Below are 25275 nucleotides of genomic sequence, written 5' to 3' on the forward strand. Positions count from 1 at the left end.
GAGCCAACAAAACATTGAACATGCATGCACAGTTACATGTAGCAACACAACTCACACGCAGACGTTCTTCGCGCGTATGTATTGACCTGCGTGGGTGCAGACACTAACACGATTTCAACACAATTTGGATTTTTGTCTGGTCAAGTAGCTATAAGTGCACCTCTGCCAATTCAATAAATGTCGAAAAGGATCGTCGATTGTCCTTTCATTTTTCTGACAATAAGGATACATTTGTGCCGGCTGTGATTCGTCTTGGCTGTCAACACTTACGCAAACGATGATTAACTTTTCTGTGAATTTGTTAACAGAAGATCATATTCGGACAACATTATGGATCTATGATCCTGCGAAGAATTATTCATATTGAGTCGATACATTGGGAAAGAGGACGTATATATATTTTTTTTTTAACAAAACAATTAATACACGAAAACCTTTTTTTTAAATTTCATGATATCCGATCGTGTATAAATATATATAAGTACCCAAAACGGGTAATTCGCTGTTTTCAAATAAGGCATCCCCCACCCCCAAAAAAGTTTTATTTAATCTTAAGTCATGACCATACGATACAGTTACGTCAATTATCACGCGTAAATTTTAATCGGTGTTCTACAGGACCAATCAAATACCCTCTCTATAATTATGCTCTCTTGCTCTCTGAAGAACATATTACACAACATGGTCATAAATCCGCTGTTGTTAGGGTTATTACATCAGAGAAACATTAGTGTCACTTGTAAGCAAGTAACACACGACAATTATTACATGCTATAAAAGCGAGTAATGACCTTTATATGTATGTTATTAGAAATATTAGGCGACAACGATTTGCGATGAAACACAAAAGCCCACAGATAAAATCTAACGTTTTCGCCAATATTGCATACACATTTTTTATAGAAATAAACATATATCAGATACTGTAAAATATATATATTCGCGAATGTGCGTCGGAGATTTCCGATTAAGTTTGGCTTAATTCGTGGATTGATCAACCTACGAAATCCACGAACATTCATGTCTCATGAGTTTACAGTATTTATTGTCTTCTTGTACAGCGGATTTTTGTTTGGTTTTTGTGTTTCTCCAGAAAGCATTGGGAACCACCAAAGCTTTTATGGTAATTGGCTAGTGTATCCCTGCTCATGCCCATTGCTGGCTGGGAACCACCAAAGCTTTTATTGTCATTGGCTAATGTATCCCTGCTCATGTCCATTGCTGGCTGGGAACCACAAAAGCTTTTATGGTCATTGGCTAGTGTATCCCTGCTCATGCCCATTGCTGGCTCGGAACCACCAAAGCTTTTATGGCCATTGGCTAGTGTATCCCTGCTCATGCCCATTGCTGGCTGGGAACCACCAAAGCTTTTATGGTAATTGGCTAGTGTATCCCTGCTCATGCCCATTGCTGGCTGGGAACCACCAAAGTTTTTATGGTCATTGGATAGTGTATCCCTGCTCATGCCCATTGCTGGCTGGGAACCACCAAAGCTTTTATGGTCATTATATAGTGTATCCCTGCTCATGCCCATTGCTGGCTGGGAACCACCAAAGCTTTTATGGTAATTGTCTAGTGTATCCCTGCTCATGCCCATTGCTGGCTGGGAACCACCAAAGCTTTTATGGTCATTGGCTAGTGTATCCCTGCTCATGCCAATTGCTGGCTGGGAACCACCAAAGCTTTTATGGTCATTGGCTAGTGTATTCCTGCTCATGCCCATTGCTGGCTAGGAACCACCAAAGCTTTTATGGTCATTGGCTAGTGTATCCCTGCTCATGCCCATTGCTGGCTGGGAACCACCAAAGCTTTGATGGTCATTGGCTAGTGTATCCCTGCTCATGCCCATTGCTGGCTTGGAACCACCAAAGCTTTTATGGTCCTTGGCAAGTGTATCCCTGCTCATGCCCATTGCTGGCACTCCTTTGATGTTTAACTCATGTCTTGACGATGATACACATGATTCTCGTAGTCGTAAACGGGGCATAATTCACGTGCATGCGCACAGGCTTATCAGCGACGACACTTTCCGCTTTACGGTATTTCTCTTTTAAAGGAAATCCCTTTCGAGCGAAATTTCTATATAGGCGGACATTGTCTTCCTTGATGAGCCCCATGGGGACTGCACAGATTAATATGGGCCAAAATTTTACCGACATGCAATTATTCAGTTTTTTCCAGAACTAGCTTCAAATAATGTAGCTATACAAAAACACACACAGTGCAATAATGAATTACTTTGCTCTGTCAAAATTTATTTTGAACGTCTTTTAATTTAAAAATCAAGATGTTTACACCAAAGTTACAATAATTAACACGCATTTCAAATATACTTGTACTTTTATTCACAGATAGGATGAAGGAATAATGAATGTGAAATCCGTAATCATATAAACAGCTAAACTGTTTAATATTATGCTAATAGTATTTGTGTTGCCTAACTACAAGATACCACTATTTATTAAAAAAAAAATAGGATGAATCCGTCAAAACTTTCCTTTGTAATTGACCTAAGCCCGTACGTGCTTACCCATTCTTAGTCCTAATAATAACGAATAGGCTAAGAACCAAGAAAATACGTTCAGCATTTGAATATGTACAGGCATTTACTTGTGATTATGCCATTTAACTGGTCTACACGAAGAATGACGCGGGTTGAGGTGGAAAATGCAAAGTTAGACGCAATATTAATGATTGTTGAAAATACTCCAATTGAACGACTATACGTAATTTTCATTCTTAAGTTTAAGATTTGTTTGATAAATATGGGCCCGAGCGTATATGCGTGTACATTCTTGACTCACTTTATGTACCTGCTTTCAGACAGTGTGAGGCTATGTTACTTCGGGCGTGGTTGCACGCAACATGCGTGCTACTGCTGATGAGCGCACTGGCGGTGGACGCGCGAATGAAAAGGGGCAAATATGCGTTCCTCGAGCCCTTCTGCACAGGACCGGAAGTATACGTAGCGCTGCCCTGGGACTGCACCGGGTATGTGCACTGCTCGAACCTGGGCTCGCAAAGGGATGCGTACTGGATTGAGTGCCCAACGAATTTGTTCTATAGCATGGAGGCCCAGACGTGCACGTGGCCTAAAGATATGAGGAGACCATGCCCTCCGCTTAAAGGTAACACTTCTGTAATTGAGTCGCGCTCTGGGCAATTGAAGTTTAATGCATGTGCGTAAAGTGTCGTCCCGCTGACTAATCCGGCCCGACACTTTCCATTTTTATGTTATTATTCGTTCCCTTTACCACTTTGCTTACTTGGCATCCATTTTGTCAACGCTTCTTTATCGGCAACCCATCTTTGTGTCCGTTGATAAATAGCATTTGCAGAAAATCATTACTTGCTTTTTAAACTAGGGCGGAAGTGTTTGATGGTTAAAAGTATTAAAAAAAAACACCAACCCTTCGTTCATTAGGTTTGCAGTCAATCAAAAAGTGACGAGCTAATATTATGTATATGGTTAACTTTACATGGATTTGTAAAGAATTTATTAGGCTTACTCAGTCTTTGACCTTCACATGTCATAAAAACACGTGTATCTATTTAAAATTGTTGTTATTTTCTTCAAACAAAGGTATATTGTGTGCTTATTAAATGCAATGCTATTTGGTCATGTTTTACACGATATGAATGACAGTCGTTGTTTCTGGATAATTAATTGCAGGTTATTTATGGTTGCGCTGCTTTGCTTTCCTCAGTTAAATAATATTATTGCCGCTGCATTATTTGGATAATGTTATTTAAGAAACATTATCTGGTGAGAAGTTTGTGTAACCGTACTCCAGTTAGCGACAGTCAGAATAATGTACAATACATTACAGTGCATAAAACACAACACTGGACATAAAACTATTACGGCCGGGGTCAACGCCTTGGAACGGTCAATCCAAAGCAATGGCTAAAATAATAAGCGAACCTGACACTTCTTATATCAGCAATAATCACTTAAAAGGCAAAGAAAACACAACTTTAAAGCCATATACCGCAATTACTCCATGTGTTTGGACACTAAAAAATAATTATTTGTGTTCGTGTCCGAAAATTTAGATACGAAAAATATTCAAACATTACAGGTGTCCGAAAATTAAGAGACAGAAATTAAGATGTACGAAAATTATATAAAAAATGAAATAAATGCAATTAATCAATGTACAATAATTTTCTTGTAATTAACTCTTCTTTTTCTACTTAAAGAAATAAATACAATTTCACACCTTTGCTTAATCTCGCCTGAAATGGTATAGAACAAAAAGTAATAACTGAAAACATTCTGCTTCCTTAAAGGGGCCTTTTCACAGATTTTGGCATATTTTGAAGTTTGTCATTAAATGCTTTATATTGATAAATGTAAACATTGGATTTCAAAAGCTCCAGTAAAAAATCAAGAATAAAATTAAAACATGAAAAATAAGTAGCCGGTACCAGGGCTCGAACCAGTGACCCCCGGAGTCCTGGAGTTAGTCTTAAGTAAAAACGCATTAGTCCTCTCGGCTATTCCGCCGAGTATGCACAGAACACGTATTTTATACTTTATATAAGCAATCTTCGTAGTTTCGTAAATTTAAACGACAACAACAGAACTCTCCAAATTATTCAATCGTTTCGCGTTGCAACGCTTTATAATTTTTAGGTTTTCAAATCATCAAAAGATACATATAATGGCTATATTGGACTATGGTAAATGTTCAGTAATACTGTTTCCTCACAAATATCATAACTAAATCGAAAATTTGCGAATCTGAAACAACTTTTTTCAATTTTGTCAATTTACCAAACCGTGAAAAGATCCTTTCAATGGGACGACACTGTTTCAAATGTTGTAGGGTGAATCCATTATTTTCTACCGGTACACATGGTTATTTACCCAAACAAGTAAATGTTTTGGTCCGTTGCCATCAGGAACACACCTTCCAGGTTTTATGACCTTAATCCGTTTGTAATAATCCATGATCGAAGTGTCACGAGATAAGCAAAAACAGGACTCAAGTCTGTAGAATAGCGCGGTAAGATATATTGTCCGAAAATTAAGAGACATTCATTATGGACGCAATCCCATGTGTCCGAAAATTAAGAGTCGCTAAAAATATTTAAAATAAATACGCGAGATTGGCTTCGGGCAGCGTGTGAACCACGACGTAGTTCTCATGAGCTACCCGTGGCATATCTCGCGTTTGCTCATTAATGTACGGATATAGTCAAGGGAAATTCACGTGGAATATATTATCACACACACAAATAAAAACGAGCACTTTGCATTTCGTTAAATCTATGTTACCAGACAACATCTAACGTTGAAATTTTGGCTATAGTCATAAGGAACACTGATATTTTATGAAGTACTTTATTTTTCGAAAAATTTTACGAAATGTTCGTTGATTTTGAGTGTCAATGGGCTTTTAAAATAACTGCTTATCTTAACACCGTACGTTCTGAATAAATAATTAATCTGCGAGGCAAAGCAACCGTATACATTTTACTTTAAAAACAAAGAAAGATATATATTACGCATTTCAAAGTTGATGCATTTTTTCCAGTGAACAAATGTGTTTTTTAAACTTTTTTTTGCTTCAATCAATATTGCTAGAAATCTTTTTACTGACTTATACAGATAGCCCAATCCATCTTTGCAAATGCCATGACAAAATACAATTTTCAAAACACTGTCACATATAGATCGGATCTTAAAATGATGCTCTGATTGATTCACCTGGCAGGCATTGATACTTTGTGTATATAAATCTTAAAATTACCTTGTTATTTTTGAACATAATTATGTAATTTATTGTTCAAATGGCTTTAATGAAACTTGTGTTCTGCAAGTTTTTGCCTAAGTTTGATACTAGTATTTTATTCAGCAGTACATTAACGGGTTAAACAGTAACCGCCCTTGAAGAAAGTCTTTAGAAATCGGCATGTTTAAAAAAAAATACAATGCCCCTTTTAATGCACAATTTACATGACTGAGTTTTGTAAGCCTATTTGCTGACTAGGTTTGTGTTTTGCCGTTGTCCGCAGTATTTCAGTTATATGAATGCGATCATTGACCCAATGTACACTTTTCCTGGGCTAACTGGGTAACAAATACTTGTAGCTCATATTAATGCCAGTAACTGACAATGGTCCTACTTGAATCAGAGGTATTGGAAGAATTAAATTATTTCTTCAATTATGTGGGCCGGAGATCGAACCTGTGATCATCGGATTTGTAGTACAGCGCTCCAGCAGCGCTTTCAAACTTACACAGTTGCTGCTTTAGATCATGTTCTATTCACCAGTATCACCAAGCCTATACTTTGATCGTGATATTGATAAAGACATATCCAAGAAATGTAAGTTCATAACCATTTCATGCATTCATGCACCGTGCATGTGTTGAACACAGACTCTTGTTTCGATATATTTTTAGTTTGTGCAAGCGTTACTTTCGTTGTCAATTCTTGTGTAAGAGAAGAGGTGTACATACTGAAATGTTTGCTTTTGACAACATGCTGATTTAAGGTAAAGTGCCTTCATTAGTCGCATTTTTAATACGTATAAATTATCGGTAATTTCATCGATAATGAACAAGAATATGTCATTCACGAAACTTGTCTAATATGACGTACGCCTGTCATATATTTCGCACGATGTGTACATATATGTTAAATACAATGAGCAATTAAACTCAGTGGTATCAGTTTAACACAATGAGCAATTAATCTCGCAACGATCGAAGTAGAGTTTTCAATTAAAATTCGACAGACTGACAGGTGATCCATTAAAGATGCGAAGCCGATGTCAGATGTTTAATTCTCATAATGGGGTTATTGTACATTACATGCGAATCATTTACATTTGTAAACTTCGCTTTTTCAGCAAATTGTTGCCAATGTTATGAGTGTTCGTTCGACATATTTAAGGCAATCTCAACGCAGAGTTGTCCATCCATGCTCTCACATATATTGTCAATGACCGGTGACCGGTGAACAGACCGGTCACAATATGATCGATGACGTCACCGGGCAATACCCGATAACGTCACCGTGCAATACCCGGTGCCCGGACCGGTCAATGACCGGTGAACGGGCCGGTCATAACATGACCGGTAACGTCACCGGGTAATACCCGGTGACCGATGCCCGGACCGGTCCCCGGAAGTTGTTAGACAATTAATAAAATTTGTCCGAACAATAACCCACGAATACGCTATAAACAGATCGACAATCTCTGCCATCACAAGAAAATTCCAACAGATTTAGCATGATTATATTTTTGTTTAAGTATTTTATTATGGATATTAGTATCATATTCTTTTATATTTTGAAAATACATGTAGTGTATACGTTTAGTTTAAACAAAATATATCAATTAAAAAAAAGTAGAGATAACAACGGGGAAATTATTGTTCGACATGGCTCGGCTATCATCACGTGGTTGGTTTTGAAGGCAGATATTTGATCCAGCTATGCTGATTTTAGTCAAATCTATGCACAGTGGTTTATGTTAGGATGCTGTACAAACGAAAATCGTTTCGTTCTTAAAGGCACTTATTCAGTTATGAATATTAGTAAAATACATGTGTTATCAAAATCACGACAGACTCTTAATGTCATTTGACAAAACCAATTGACAAAGCATTAATTGTAAAGAAATTAAAGACTTAGATTTCCCTGTTGTAATGTTGAATCGAAACTGGTACACGATGAGCTGGCTTTACACGAACAACAACACAAAAAAACAACATTGTTGTGTAAACCTTTTTTTCAGAAGATGTAGTTGTTTTCGGCGAGCAGGAATTCCACAACCAAGCTAAATATATTGTACGGAATATGCCTTAAATCACATGCCGTCAATGTCTGCCTCCGTCTAGTAAACGAGCTATACTTGTCAGAGGATTATGACCCAATCGATGGCAAAAATGACTCGTAAAACATGATCTACGTCGACTTTAATACGTCATTTTCACGATTTATTATAATCGTGCGATAAAATTGCTATTATTAAACTTCTGTAAAAGGTCTTCAGAACGCATAGAAGCTACCTTGATATTTAATCAACCTAATTGATTTTGCTATATGAGTACAAAGACAAAATATAATTATGTCAGTATACATGCTTTACGTCGAATCAGCAAAAATGATTCGAAACACGCATGTACATGTATTATATTAATCAGGGACCTATACAAACATGTTTGTATAGGTCCCTGTATTAATGAAGAAAGCATAACATGTCAATACTTAAAGACAATGTCATAACCAGTATAAATATCGTTTCAATACGAACAACATTAGCGGATTATTCAATTCATACATAATGAAGTACTTTAGCGCTTTTGAGAGGCTGACTACGAATCTTTTCCAAGATCTGTTAAATCTCTCGTTCAAAATTTTTATCTGTGTCATGCATGGAAGAACCTGCTGACTATTAATAGTAATTTACTAGTTAAATTATTGTTTCAGTCTATTATTAAGTGTCAAAACTATCAATCATACATCAGAATGGTCCACATCGACATGAATTTGAAATTCAAATAAGAACACATTAATTCCCACCTGCCACCTCTCTAAAGCTGCGGATTGTATAGTTTATCCCTTTACCATTTAGATTCTTATTTTGACGCATTTGTAGTCCCATAGAAAGTTACATTTAATTAAAGACCTTTGTTACTAGACTCAAGTTTTAAAGGCTTCTTTTTTATCTCTTAGATACTGATGAGCAGCAAACAGCATAAAACCTGAACATACTGCGAGACTGTTCTGGTTTCATGCTGGTTGCAAAAGCCATTTTCACTTTGCTTCTTGGGGGGAAGGGCTAATTATCACATTTCTATATTAGATCTTTGACTTCTTTGATGAAATAAAGATGAAGTGTGTTTGTTGTATTCCCAATATATATGACGTAAGTTTTTCCACAACCGTAAGTCTGGAAATTCGCCAATCTTTACAGACTGAAACCGATACGGACATAAACAGATATGTTTGATTGAGTTGCTAATATCATTATATTACATGCATGCGTTTGCTTATTCAGTAACGAAATAAAACGAAATTAAAGACAACATACAAGCCTTCAATAAATACGTTAAGTTTTTCAGATATAACGTAAACTTAATGTTTTGAGAATACGAATTTTGGGTCAAACACATACTATTGAATTGAAATGATGTGACAAACCATGTCATTTCTCTGCGTCCTGTCCCTTTTCATATCAAAGTTGGCAAGTATTCCGGATATTTCAATGCAATACTTTTCCGTATCGTTTCTTGTTATAATCACGTGCACTGTCATATCAACTGAACATTAATTTGCTTTTGAAAGGGTCGTATAAGGACAAAAGCAATTTCTTTCCTTTTTTTGTTAGGCTCGATTGATCATTCTTTGGCAAATAAACACAGATATACACACTGTGTCATTTAGAGGGATTGGAAGGTTTTGTCATTGATCTTAGTTGATTGACCGAATGTGATTAATAGTAAACTCTTAGTACACTTTACGCCACAATAATGATAAATTTTAACGATTTTGAGTTTGAAACATTTGATAGTGCATTTTTTGTTATATGATAATGTGATCTAATCATCGCCTTTGTTTGTGCGATAAACGCGTGAAATAACCCATTGTCATCTCTTATAAAATAAAAAAATAAAAAATCCCAAGAAATAACGATCATAGCACTGCAGTGTTTTGCGTTTATATATTAACTATTTTACTGTCTGTTCTTATGCGGAGTAATAAATAATGTCATAGTGTAACATTTACAGTTACAGTGTTTTTATAGTCGGTCGATCAAGGCTTAAGATCAATTTAACAAATCATCATTCCCCAGTACTAATCCCATTGTGATCAGACTGTAACGCATGAGTGAACATACCATGACCACTATCCTTCATAACACTTTATGAAGTTGATGAATAAAGTGATCTCCATGTGTTACAGGTTAGTTTTACTTTTTATAATTAGTTATCATATCTTTCAGAAATGTTTATTAGATATGTTGTTATATTACCATATTACAACAAGCTTTAATTTGTTTATTACCAGTAATCATGTATAAATGTATGAATAGTTGCTATCTAGCTATGGATTATAAATAACAATATGAAACGTATAGATTTTATATATAAATAAATATATATATATATATATATATATATATATATATATATATATATATATATATATATATATATATATATATATATAACACTTTATGAAGTTGATGAATAAAGTGATCTCCATGTGTTACAGTTATCCTTGATTGCCCACATACAGAACCTATACAACAAGAAGAAAAAACCCCATGACAATAATATACATGTATCTATATCTTTAGAATACATTATAATACCTGATGCCACTTCCCCATGTTAAATTTCCATAAGTCAATCCCTGCATAATTTTAAAATGCCTTGACGTTGAAATGTAAATATATCCGGGTTTGGCTATATATTTTAATTACCCCGTGCGTGGTGCTTTACATAGTAGCACGAGTTTTTTTTCCGTAAAATAAAATAAATATCACAAGCATCCGTAATGGTAAAGTTAATATTTTCCCCTTGAAGATTTATGTACACCTCCGCTTTAAACATCGATGTGCATTACTCTCCTTGGGGTGCAATATTTACCCCTCAACTGTTATGGTGTCCGCAAAGCGACTGGGATGTAACAGGTTTATCCCCACTGTTGGGAGGTGAGCGTTCTTAAGATATCCCCTTAGTCACCAAGTACTGGTTCTACTCAGTACACGGACTCTAAGATATCCCCTTAGTCACCAAGTACTGGTTCTACTCAGTACACGGACTCTAAGATATCCCCTTAGTCACCAAGTACTGTTTCTACTCAGTACACGCACTCTAAGATATCCCCTTAGTCACCAAGTACTGGTTCTACTCAGTACACGGACTCTAAGATATCCCCTTAGTCACCAAGTACTGGTTCTACTCAGTACACGAACTCTAAGATATCCCCTTAGTCACCAAGTACTGGTTCTACTCAGTACACGGACTCTAAGATAACCCCTTAGTCACCAAGTACTGGTTCTACTCAGTTCACGAACTCTAAGATATCCCCTTAGTCACCAAGTACTGGTTCTACTCAGTACACGGACTCTAAGATATCCCCTTAGTCACCAAGTACTGGTTCTACTCAGTACACGGACTCTAAGATATCCCCTTAGTCACCAAGTACTGTTTCTACTCAGTACACGCACTCTAAGATATCCCCTTAGTCACCAAGTACTGGTTCTACTCAGTACACGGACTCTAAGATATCCCCTTAGTCACCAAGTACTGGTTCTACTCAGTACACGAACTCTAAGATATCCCCTTAGTCACCAAGTACTGGTTCTACTCAGTACACGGACTCTAAGATAACCCCTTAGTCACCAAGTACTGGTTCTACTCAGTACACGAACTCTAAGATATCCCCTTAGTCACCAAGTACTGGTTCTACTCAGTACACGGACTCTAAGATATCCCCTTAGTCACCAAGTACTGGTTCTACTCAGTACACGAACTCTCTAGCGTTCTTAGTCACCAAGTACTGGTTCTACTCAGTACACGGACTCTAAGATATCCCCTTAGTCACCAAGTACTGGTTCTACTCAGAACACGGACTCTATAGCGTTCTTAGTCACCAAGTACTGGTTCTACTCAGTACACGGACTCTATAGCGTTCTTAGTTACCAAGTACTGGTTCTACTCAGTACAAGGACTCTATAGCGTTCTTAGTCACCAAGTACTGGTTCTACTCAGTACACGGACTCTATAACGTTCTTAGTTACCAAGTACTGGTTCTACTCAGTACAAGGACTCTATAGCGTTCTTAGTCACCAAGTACTGGTTCTACTCAGTACACGGACTCACCAAGTACTGGTTCTACTCAGTACACGGACTCTATAGCGTTTCAAGTACTGGTTCTACTCAGTACACGGACTCTATAGCGTTTCAAGTACTGGTTCTACTCAGTACACGGACTCTATAGCGTTTCAAGTACTGGTTCTACTCAGTACACGGACTCTATAGCATTTCAAGTACTGGTTCTACTCAGTTCACGGACTCTATAGCGTTTCAAGTACTGGTTCTACTCAGTACACGGACTCTATAGCGTTAGTCACCAAGTACTGGTTATACTCAGTACACGGACTCTATAGCGTTTCAATAAGCCTTTGACGATATCGAGCTAAAATAAATAGGTTTAAAGTAACTGCCTATGATACACATGTATTTATATATTATCCGCCAAATGCACGAATGTGTTGGCTACGAAATTATCAGTATAAAATATCAAGTGCCCTATTCTTCAGACATAATCGAGAGTTACTGCACCGACAACCCGACCATGCGGTTTCAGAGCCCGGACCACTGCGCCCAGTACTTCGACTGCAGTGACGCCTCATTCACCCCGGGGCTGCACCCCTACCTCAAGGAGTGCCCCTTCCCCATGCTCTACAACCCTGCCACAAACATGTGCGGCGAGCGCGAAACCGTCAACTGTATGGAGAGATTCTCACCTTCAAACAAATGTATGTGTATTTACAACTTTGATACGTATTTAACCCTTTACCACTTAGATACGTATTTTACCCTTTACCACTTAGATACGTATTTAACCCTTTACCACTTAGATGCATATTCAAGCCTTTACCACTTTACCATATTTATAGATACTCCCCATTTCGATCGATTCTTACAAAAATAACTTTATTTCTGTTATGTTATATATCTTAGCCGGGTATTAAACATCGTTTGGTTATAATTCATTTATACTGTATTTTTGTAATCTGCAAAATTGTCATTTTGTCATTCTGTGAACTGAAAGCAGAATAATTGCGTTCCATATTATTCTTAACTAATGTGCATGAATTCCTAGCAATTAAATTTACTGCAATTTGAGTCTATTTTTTCCGTTTTTGTAGTTCTTTTATCCTTCAAAGTTCACAGATTTTCGTATTATTGAAAAAAAAGTTATCAAATGAATTCACTGACAATACACTAACATTTTGTATATTAAAAAAATATATTACAAGAAAAAGACGGAAAAAGTTAAAATGAATAAAAACGTATGCATGCCCCGGGTTTCGAACCCGAGACTTCTAGACGCAGAAGCTAGCACGCTTCCACTGCACACCGCAGGCCTTCAAAATTGTTGAGTTGTGCAAACGCTCTGTCAGTAATACGCGTTTTGCTGAATGTTCGATGAAAAGCGTTACAAACGCTGTATAATGTTTCAGATTTTTAAAAATGGTTAACCATAAACCACTCAATATTTATTTTCTTTACATTTTTGTAAGAATATTATTATTTCTTCTTTAAATATAATGCGTCATTTTCTTTAATATAACATTTGTTTTGAAAATTATGATTTTACAAAACTTTGAACAAGTTCCTCTAAATTTACTCTGTAGGTGCATGGTATCATAAAACTACGTGTGTTCTTGTATTGCATATTCTATATTGAAACCCTGATCATAAATGATAAACAATAATGATCATTTGTGTGAATTTTATGGCTGAGCAATAAATGCCATTCACGCTGGTTGCATTTCGTAACGATGGAAAACAAACTATTGTGGAGCAATGAACGTAGACGTGTCAGCGGTCTTTAGCACGTTGTACACTAATTGAAGTGGTACGTATATGACGTCATTATTTGGAGCTATAGCCATCAAATAATGAACTCATGACAAATTAATAATAAATATATAGTTATGCTGATAGTTTAAAAGTTTGTTTTCGAATGAAACGGAAAAATGATGTTTTTGATAATATCAACAAGTATTCAACATAAATATAATATGTTTTTTTAGTAATTATGATCAAGTTAACATGCATTAATTAATATAAGCTTCACACTTTTTTATGAATTGAAGCTTCATACTTTTTATTTAAGGTTCAATGACATGTCCATACAATTTCTAATTATTAAGTTATAAAAAAGAATAGTCATGTTAAATTAATTCGTTTTATACGTTGTTTTCTGTGGTAACTTAATCAATTTAGATTTAGAACAAGTGAATCAATTGACTGACTTGCACCACTAATTAGCTATAAATATATTTTATTTTCATTGTGCCACATACGTTATGACGTGAAACTTTGCGTAAGCAGCGTGAGGAAACTGCATTTGTACTGTTCTATATTTATTATTGTCATTTATTTTAGTAATTTATTTTTACAATGCGACAGTAAAAAATAATTCCTCACTGTGATTAAATACAAAGCGGTAAGGTCGCAAATTTGGGAATAGTTTTCAGCGTTATCAAATTTGGCATGAAATGCTTTTCTCCAGAATTGCTGACGAGTTTTGTAATCGTATAACTCAAGCACATGTTTTAGACGAAGAAGGTCGCCAACACTAATAAGCGAAAAATATACCAGAATGAACGACACTTATAAGGTCGCCGATGTGAGGATTATGATATAATGACACATTTTGATTTTAATGGATGTGGCGGGCATAATTTTTGTTTTTCGATGTTGGCGTTTAAGCGACCTTCTCAAAACTCGCCAATACGCAAGAACGATATGGCCGAAATAAACAATTATATAGTTTTTTCTCGTCCAATGTTGAACTTTGTACTATACAATTTCCTCGTGGAAAACAGTTTTCATTGTCACGAAAACGCAATACAGAGTTACAAAATCGAATTGCACAGTGCCTGTGGCAATTGGGAGGTCATAATCGTACATTGAGGGTGGGGGGGGGGGGGAGGGAAGAGGGAGGGGGTAACGTTGTTGGGCTCGTAACAGTACTAGAGTTTCTCTAAATGCAGACTTTACAGACTCAACAATCGAGCATTAAGACAAAGATTAAAGTTTTACTAACGTAAATGAAAACTGTAGCATAAATACGATACATCGAACATAGATGGTACAAAGGTTTCAGTTTTACCAACGTAATCATGCATAAATACGGTACGTTGATAAAATTTTAACTATAGTAACTAAACAAACAAGCATAAATACGGAACATAGGTTAATGTTGAACAAACGTAAATGAACAATCAAGCTTAAATACGGTGCATAGGTTTAAGTTTAACGAACGCAAATTAACAATCAAGCATATTTACGGTACATAGGTTTAAGATTAACGAACGTAAATGAACAATCAAGCATATTTAAGGTACATATATTTAAGTTTAACGAACGTATATGAACAATCAAGCATACATACGGTACATAGATTATTGTTAAGCAAACGTAACTGAACAACCAAGAATAAATACCGTACATAGGTTTTCTGTTTTACTAATGTAGATATCTTTGTCCGCAGGCGATTACATCCAGCACGCGGGCGGGACTGGAGCAGAATGCGAGATGATCTCGACCCCGGGGTGCGAGGGGATGCAGAACGGGCCCAACCCCTATCCGGCCCGCCTGCTGACCCCCTACTACCTGATGTGTCAGAACAACCGCACCACGAGCACGCAGATGTGCACAGACGGACAGGTGTTCGATCCCATTAAGCTGATCTGTACGAAGGACATCGACGTATGTAAGTAGGAAGGGGGGGGGGGGGGAGTAATTTGTGAAAAACAAATAAATTTAATTGGCGGATTCTGAGCTATATTTTGTATAAGACAGCATTCATACACAAATGCGTATTTTAATCGTGTGATGCATTTATATATTTAACACGATATTTACTCTTGTTGATTATGGAAGGCGTAAAACTATCGACGATTGTATTCAGTCAGCAGAATTTCTCACGCAAAAAAGGCAATGCATAAATTTCAAATTGAGGTATACCATCACGATTTTTTAATTCGTACCTCTATTTTTATTCACGACCACCACCAAATCCAAACAAATTATTTTTATTGTATGCATACAAATGATTACTTTTGTATTTTTTGCCATTTCGGACAACACAATTTTTCCGTTTGGCGGCCTCAATTTTTCTTAAAGAAGCTCTTCCGGTTTTTTTATAAACATCAATGCAGAGTAGTCGCCCTTGGTAAAATTGCCTTTAGTTGGGGGTCACATTGGGGAAACCAAAGATATCTAAAATAGTTCCAGTTAAACAATGAAAATTATCGATAATTTTCACGTTTATTTTTCACTGTTTAAAACAGTGAAATATCAGATATAAATAACATATATTTTTCTATAAGCCATCGAAAAGCTTAAAATAATGTTCGGTAATAGCGCTGGCTTTTTTGTAAAAACAAACGACTCGGAGTTCCGACGTATACGAATGAAACCACGGGGCTATGATAACACATATCGGAACGACACACCATGTGTTATTACACTTATAACCATCACCAAGTCTTACATTTTTTCGATTCAAGCACGAATTTATATAATTCGTCTGTTAAATATTTAGATAATTTTTTAATATAAACTACGCCTCTTTTCCGCAAAAAAATATAAATAGGCGTTTCCATGACGCCATAGTCAAAATGACGTTGGTATCATCCCTAATAAATAAAGAGCGAATTGTATACGTGACGTGCTATATATTGTTGAACACATTAATGCTATAATTGTTAATAATAAATGCAAAATTAACCAACCCTAAACATATTCTGCTGCCTTATTTATTACATTTGCACAACTTACTGGTTTTTACTGCGCCTTATAATGCAGAAACTATGTATTTTGCCTAACGTTTGTTATATCGCGGATATACGGCATGCATTTTAATGAGCAATGTCTTTGAATTCTGGGAACTACTTACACATAACTATTATTCGCACATGATATGTCGCAGGATATACAACACTAGTTTTCCTCCTTTGGCTATAGAAAGTAGGTAACGGGTCGTGTTCAATTATGTGTTTTAAGCGTAAGTACCTGCTAGGTCTGAAACTGGTTCTTCGATGTTAATAATGAATTATGCAGGTCATATGTTAACTTTCTGTTCGGATTGGGGCAGACCGATTCATTCAATCGGTTAAGCTGTATGCAGAGACATTAATTGTTCATACTTTATAATTATTTTTAATTTATGGCTCCTTGTACATTACTGATCGGTGATAATATCATATACGGAAATGTCACGCAAAACGATAAATGCCATGTATTTACAAATGCAAATTATTACACAGATATGTATAAGGTCACGTATTTATAAATGCAGGTCGTGAATAGCTAATTAACTACCGATACCGTAAATCGGTGAAATTTTTACTTTTATTTAATTATATGTGTCGTAAATTTCAAAGTCAATTAAGCACCGCAACATACTGTAAAAGTCGTCTCGTCTAGCAGAATGTGTGTTCACCGTTCTCAATATGCTTCCATGTTCTTCCAATTAAGTAAATAAGTGAAGGGACTATCCAGTTCTATGTTTCTGACGAATGTACCACTAGGTCTGTGCATTAGGACACGCTGAAACATGGCTAACTTGAAAAAAAAATCCCTGACAGTGATTATTACCCAATGGCGGTATATACTACCCCTGAAGGCAATCAATAGCATCTTACTTTGATTTATACCGAATGTCAGTGATTTATACCCCCGATTGGTGATTAATATCTCCCGGACGGTGATTAAAAACCCCTGACGATGATTATTACCCCCCTGGCGATGATTAATACCCTTAACGGAAATTAATACCACATGGCGGTGATTTATACATCGATGGTGCTTATAAATACCCCCGCCTTCCCTCCCCCGACGGTGATTAACAACTCCTGGCAGTGATTAATAGATCTGAAAGTGATAAACACATCCTGATTAATACCTATGACGATGATTAAAACTCACTAACGGCGATGAATACCGCTGACGGTGATTAATACCTCATGGCAGTTATTAATAACTCTGGCGGTGATTAATATTAATAACCCCGAACAGTATAAAAACTCCCATATATTGCTTCTATGACGGATATGAAGCTTTGGCAGTGCCGTCAATTGGGTGAGGCTGTCAATGGAGCCAAATGGTTATGGTGCTCGTGTAAACATATGTAAAAAAAGTTTAAGGACCATAAAACTGTAGATTCCTTTTAAATATATACACGTATTTAAGCAATACATATCCCCTGTTTTTAAGCTTATATGTATCTAGTAATGTTATAATAATGAAATCTTAAACAAAACTATAAACAATTTCAACATATTGTTTCGATACACGCCTCCAGTGGGACTTTAACTCACGACAAAAAATAACTTACAATGAGATTTTTTTACTACGCTGCAGTACCGTCATCAATATTGCGAATGCGTATGACGGTAGATTCGACACACAACGATTTTACTACATCTACTGAATGTTTCCATACCAGCTTTATGTCAGCCGGGAAAACTCTTTATATTTTTATATTAAAATAAATAAATATGTTAATGTGTGTCAAGTAACCATTTTAAACATTCTTTAAGAATATAGTTTCATTTTGGAAAGTAAAATATCGTATCATCATCATCATCATCATCATCATCATCATCATCATCATCATCATCATCATCATCATCATCATCATCATCATCATCATCATCATCACCATCATCATCATCATCATCATCATCATCATCATCATCATCATCATCATCATCATCATCATCATCTTCTTCTTCTTCTTCTTCTTCTTCTTCTTCTTCTTCTTCTTCTTCTTCTTCTTCTTGTTCGTCTTCTTCTTCTTCTTCTTCTTTTTCTTCTTCTTCTTCTTCTTATAATTATTATTATTATTATTATAATTATTATTATTATTATTATTATTAGTAGTAGTAGTAGTAGTAGTAGTAGTAGTAGTAGTAGTAGAAGTAGTAGTAGTAGTAGTAGTAGTAGTAGTAGTAGTAGTAGTAGTAGTAGTAGTAGTAGTAGTAGTAGTAGTAGTAGTAGTAGTAGTAGTAGTAGTAGTAGTAGTAGTAGTAGTAGTAGTAGAAGTAGTAGTAGTAGTAGTAGTAGTATTTAAAATCATCTTCTTATTTTTATTCTTCATCATCATCTTCAACAACATCATCTTCTTTCTTCCTCTTTTTCATCTTCTTCATCTACAATTTTGAACACCAAATTTGGGCTTACACCAAAGTATAATACAACACAAAACTGCGTCCCGCACTATGGTGTTACATACCAATCTTGAGTTGACATCCAAGTGTGTAGAGTGTAGTCCCAGAGTAGTCTGTGCAGTCCGCACAGGCTTATCAGAGACGACACTTTCCGCTTTTGTATCTTTCGTTTTAAGGAAACCTCTTCTTAGCGAAAATCTAGTGATGATGGAAAGTGTTGTCCCTGATGCTTTAAACGCCGTTTTCCCAGAGCTAGGGTCATACGTATACAGAGTTGACAAGGCAGTTCTTCCATTCCTGTAACTTTATCTTTAAACGATTTTAGCCATCGTAGAATTTCAGATATTTAACCCTTTTAGCGCTGAAACCGAATTTTGAAGGCTTTTGCAAACAGTTTGGATCCAGATGAGACGCCACGTTATGTGGATCCAAACTGTTTGCTATTCTGATAGTATTCTTTGGAAAAAAAATCGAAGAAAATGCTAATTTAAGAAATTCTGCAGAAGACATTTTTAGCAGACGACAAATTTCCCAGCATGCAAAGGGTTAACCTCGCCTATCGCGGAACTGACGCCCATTACAGCTTCAAATCTGTCGTATGTATCAACTCGGACATAAAATAGTAACATATAAATCAATATAAACTCTGATACGTTTCCTGCTTGAGATTGAGGGAGGATACTAAAACATGAATCTCGATCAGCAACTCTCATTGACCTATATATCAGCTACATGTTAAATCTCTTACGAATGTAAATAATGCAGATTGGTTTGACAATATATGCGTTAAGATGTCAATCGTAAGAGAATGCGTTATTTATGCCGGAAACAGAGCGGCACATAGTGTACATGTGTGAGATATGTGCCCATGCGTCAGTGTAAAGTGTGAGCACCGTTATGAGAAAACTAGGCTTAAAACATGTGTGCAAAGTGTCGTCCCAGATTGCGTTCTTATCATTACCGCTACTACGTTCTACCGTTAATTTACGTTAATTATGTTATAATTACCGCTAATACGGTAGACCTTTAACTTAAGGTATAACTATTATAATAACCGCCAATACGGTGTACAATTTACTTTCACTTTTGCTATTATCGTGAACTTTTTTACGATATGCAACTGTACTTATAACATGCGCAATTTATACTATTATGATTACCGCTAAAACGGTTTACTCATAGCTTAAATTATTACCACTATGATGACCATATGAGCACACCGGTATGCCATTAATTAACGTTTTTACTATAATCATTGACGCTAATAAATTATACCAAATGTCTTTCTATATTCATAACCACGAAGATTTTGTACCATTGGCTTACATAGTTATTGTCATGGTTACCACCTATACGGTATACTTTTAACATACGCATTTACAATAATAATTACCGCTAATTTTCTGCATCATATCATTCCTTGTAGTGGCCGTGGAGGTATATTGCGCGCAGAATCTCGGTGAGAGGATCCCACATCCTGCCAACTGCGCGCGCTACATCGACTGCCGGGCCAAGGTGAGCCATCCGCAACTGGGGCGCCACATGGCGGAGTGCACGTACCCTCAGCTGTACTCGGCCACCACCTCCCGCTGTGAGAACTTCGACCAGGTGCAGTGTACCACGAGATACGAACCCCGGGCGCCATGTAAGTGCTACTTTTCTTTCTTCTTTTTTTGCTCAGACTTTTGGGAACGTTTTCGCCTAACACAACAAGTATTTTTAAGATAATCTGAACATGATATATCAATTACATTCATACAGTAATGGACAACAAAACAAGTTACAAAATCTTAAATGAATTCTTCTTCATAGATAGTCATAGAACGTTTAAGAACTTTGCACGTGCAACAAGCGAATGATACAGCGGATGGAAATTAAAAAATGTAGATGAGTTGATAAAACATATATTTAGATATACGCTACATAGTGCAGAAAGAGAGTAACACTGACTGGGAAGACAGAGACAAAAGTGGGAACGGGTTGTTAAAGTGTTGGCGGCAAAACTTGAATATGCATTCAGTTTAAACATATTTATTTCATTTTAGCTGGATTGAATAGAAAGCCTAAGGCTTATTTAATACGCTTTCGAGTCTGTTAACTGGGACATGAACCAGTACTTGGTGTCTATGGAGGAAATCTAAAGAACGCTACGGTGAAGATCGAACCCATGACCTCCCGATCGCTAGGCAGACACTGTATCCTCTACACCACTGCGACCTAAAGGTGTAATTTTTGACTGGCGCAGTTGTTCGATATGTTTCAGGGATAAGGTTATCTCGGGTTTCGGGCTTGTCGTAATATATTACACACGTATTATGTACCTTTACAGGCGAATACGCCACATTGATTGGTAGTGGTTCACCTCAGAACTGCATGGGCACCTACTTCAGCTGCGTAGGACTTCCGGACGGCGCGAACCCGATACCCGGGGGCCTGGTGGAGACGAGATATATCATGTGCCTCAACGACCGAACAGTTGACGTCGTGACGTGCCCCAATGGAAACACGTTCGATCGTTTGAAGAGGATTTGCACGGTGTCCGTTGAACAGGGTAATACACGAAATATGTTTGAAAAATAGATATACAGCGTTGGTGTTAATTGTTTAGTTAGTTTAAAATTGTCACTGCTTAAATCAATATGATCAATGAGTTATGAATCGTGTTGGGGATTTTTCCATGACATTTCTTAGCCCAATTCATTAAATCTACATAAGTTTTAAATGAGGACGAACGTAACATATTATCGTATCGGAGACCCTTCCCCGAGGCTGTTAAATATCCAAAGGAGGCCACAGGTGGTTAGCGTGGGGAAATGATATTAATTAGTAAGAACATAAATGATCATTTAAAAATGAAAAATAATCAAATTATAACGAAAAATCATCTTCTCTTTAAAACATATACTACGAAATATAAATACACTATATATTTTTGATCGCGATTTTTTCAGAGAAGTTGATTTTTCGTTATTATTTGAATATTTTTCATTCTAAATGATATTTTTACTAATTAATATGATAATTCATAGCCACAAGCTAACCACCTATGACGCAGGTTAGAATTGTTAAAACCAAGCTTACATATAAAGATGGCAAGTGTCACTCTACTGATTTCATGCCATGTCAACCAAGCTTACATATAAAGATGGCAAGTGTCGCTCTACTGATTTCATGCCATGTCAACCACACAGCTTACATATAAAGATGGCAAGTGTCGCTCTACTGATTTCATGCCATGTCAACCAAGCTTACATATAAAGATGGCAAGTGTCACTCTACTGATTTCATGCCATGTCAACCAAGCTTTCATATAAAGATGGCAAGTGTCACTCTACTGATTTCATGCCATGTCAACCAAGCTTACATATAAAGATGGCAAGTGTCACTCTACTGATTTCATGCCATGTCAACCAAGCTTACATATAAAGATGGCAAGTGTCACTCTACTGATTTCATGCCATGTCAACCAAGCTTACATATAAAGATGGCAAGTGTCACTCTACTGATTTCATGCCATGTCAACCACACAGCTTGTCACTCTACTGATTTCATGCCATGTCAACCAAGCTTACATATAAAGATGGCAAGTGTCGCTCTACTGATTTCATGCCATGTCAACCAAGCTTACATATAAAGATGGCAAGTGTCACTCTACTGATTTCATGCCATGTCAACCACACAGCTTGTCACTCTACTGATTTCATGCCATGTCAACCAAGCTTACATATAAAGATGGCAAGTGTCGCTCTACTGATTTCATGCCATGTCAACCAAGCTTACATATAAAGATGGCAAGTGTCGCTCTACTGATTTCATGCCATGTCAACCAAGCTTACATATAAAGATGGCAAGTGTCACTCTACTGATTTCATGCCATGTCAACCAAGCTTACATATAAAGATGGCAAGTGTCACTCTACTGATTTCATGCCATGTCAACCAAGCTTACATATAAAGATGGCAAGTGTCACTCTACTGATTTCATGCCATGTCAACCACACAGCTTGTCACTCTACTGATTTCATGCCATGTCAACCAAGCTTACATATAAAGATGGCAAGTGTCACTCTACTGATTTCATGCCATGTCAACCACACAGCTTGTCACTCTACTGATTTCATGCCATGTCAACCACACAGCTTGTCACTCTACTGATTTCATGCCATGTCAACCAAGCTTACATATAAAGATGGCAAGTGTCACTCTACTGATTTCATGCCATGTCAACCAAGCTTACATATAAAGATGGCAAGTGTCACTCTACTGATTTCATGCCATGTCAACCACACAGCTTGTCACTCTACTGATTTCATGCCATGTCAACCACACAGCTTGTCACTCTACTGATTTCATGCCATGTCAACCAAGCTTACATATAAAGATGGCAAGTGTCACTCTACTGATTTCATGCCATGTCAACCACACAGCTTGTCACTCTACTGATTTCATGCCATGTCAACCACACAGCTTGAGCAATCCAGATATAAACTACACGTAATCACTTTTTAAATACGTAAATTATAAATATTTAAAAAAAGACAATTTTACATGATTGGACGTAATTTATTTAAAAATTAAATAATGCTCAACGTGCAAAGCGTATTTATGATTTGTTTCCGTCGTAGTTCAATTGTTTCATTAACTTTTTAAGTTTTATTGCATACACTTTTGAATAAGTTTTTAAGATGTATTATGGTATATATCGCGATGTGTTCACGTAAATCTGGGATTATAAAATGTATGTATACCGTCACTTTATTTACAAAAATTTAATATTTTAAAGAAAATATTTCTTGCGCAATTGTTTAATCAAAATTGAATGGCACAAACGCGTCGTGAGATATTTAAACGATTTTCCTTTAATCATGGCATTACTTTAACCAGAAAGATCTTAAATGAAGACATTCGGCGATATGTTCATGGTATGTCAATAGTATATTCTTAATGTCTTTTCAACGATGATATGTACGAGGTTTGATTAATTTAATAAGAAACATTCCACCATATAAACAAATTTATTAACATGAGCGCGATTATTCACGATACTATTTACAATCGAATAAAAGACCAATATACGACAAACACTAAAACAGGTCCTTTAGAAGAACGCGCGTATGTACGGAAGATTTGTATGTGGCCGGTGACCTATATGTTTTTATATATTTTCAATCTATATAAAAGACCTTTCTAACTGGATTCAAGTTTTGAAGGCTTCATTTCCAACCCTTCGATACTGATGAGCAGCAAACAGCATAAAACCTGAAATGACTGACATTTGTAAGTTATCGTCTCCATGAACTTAATTTTTACCAGATTCTGTGGCCTCGAAGTGTGCGGCCAACCCCCGGGCCATCCTCCCTGACCCCGACAACTGCGCACGCTACTTCAACTGCAGCCAGGCCGCCGTCCAGGCCAGCCTTGTGAAATACCAGGTAAGGGGACCTAATAAGGAATAATTAATTAAAAAAAAAAATCATCTGAAAGATATTCAGCGCGTATAAAATAACAATGCATACAAGAATGGAACGCAAATCGTCATTTAGTGGAAAAGATTTGAACGCGTATAGTCAAACACTGTTCAAAGTCATAAATACAGTTAAGAGATGGGTCTGATGTACAACGGGGTTCTCTCGATTCTCGAAAAGGATATATATAGATACATATGGTGGGGCAGTACGTCTCATGGATATTACTGCTTCTCGAGTGTAGCGCAGTGATACATGTATATCGATTTACTGACTCGTGGAAGTAGCTCCCCCAACACCGATTTCTGAAAACTGACACCATACTAAATCTTACTGGCATGCTCCAAAAATCTTATGCCAAACGCAGAGGGTGAGGTTAACGATATATACTATAAATTCGTTACCGTAGCGATCAGGTAATCCTATGTTTAAAGGAATTTTAATTTAAAGAAAACGAATATTTCTATGGTTTATAATAATTTAAAGTTCATGAATACCTTCTTTAGCTAGATTGCATGGAAAGCAAAAGGCTTATTGAACCTCTCTCGAGTCCGTTAACTGGGTAGAACAAGAACTTAAAACTTGGGGGGTATCTTAAGAACGCTGCCACAGTGAGGATCGAACCCGTGACCTCCCGGTCGCTAGGAGGACGCCATACCCATAGCGACACTGCGACCTTGCAATTAAAATATAAATTAATACGGTATTGCGTTTCATTTTGAACAGACACGTGATTATGATTGACGTCATACCCGGTTTCAGGCGGAGTGCGACTACCCGTTTTTGTTCAACACCCAGACCATGGCTTGCGATGACTTCGAGATAGTCAAGTGCGGAACGCGCCTCGAACCCAAGGCGCCTTG

At 36.7% G+C, this 25275-nt stretch overlaps 2 protein-coding genes across 2 annotated transcripts in view; one reads left to right on the forward strand and one right to left on the reverse strand.

The window, feature by feature from the left end:
• Positions 1-1042: 1042 nt before the first annotated feature.
• On the reverse strand, positions 1043-1723 carry LOC127835854 (41 kDa spicule matrix protein-like). Its single transcript, XM_052362280.1, has one exon. The coding sequence runs from the start codon at positions 1721-1723 to the stop codon at positions 1043-1045; it is 681 nt and encodes a 226-aa protein (XP_052218240.1).
• Positions 1724-2826: 1103 nt separating this feature from the next.
• The window catches only part of LOC127836518 (uncharacterized), a 36149-nt gene continuing 13700 nt past the window's right edge, over positions 2827-25275 (forward strand). Inside the window, exons 1-7 of the mRNA XM_052363165.1 lie at positions 2827-3128; positions 12295-12513; positions 15264-15485; positions 20375-20593; positions 21278-21499; positions 24261-24379; positions 25175-25274. Coding sequence (XP_052219125.1) covers positions 2837-3128; positions 12295-12513; positions 15264-15485; positions 20375-20593; positions 21278-21499; positions 24261-24379; positions 25175-25274 — 1393 coding nt within the window. The 5' untranslated portion in view covers positions 2827-2836. The remainder of the gene's footprint in view (positions 3129-12294; positions 12514-15263; positions 15486-20374; positions 20594-21277; positions 21500-24260; positions 24380-25174; position 25275) is intronic.

This window comes from Dreissena polymorpha, chromosome 6 (genome assembly GCF_020536995.1).
Source record: "Dreissena polymorpha isolate Duluth1 chromosome 6, UMN_Dpol_1.0, whole genome shotgun sequence".
In the NCBI taxonomy this organism is placed as follows: Eukaryota; Metazoa; Mollusca; class Bivalvia; order Myida; family Dreissenidae; genus Dreissena; species Dreissena polymorpha.

Coding starts and splice junctions, on each gene's coding strand:
- LOC127835854 (XM_052362280.1), bottom strand. CDS start 1,723: ATGGGCATGAGCAGGAATACACTAGCCAATGACCATAAAAGCTTTGGT.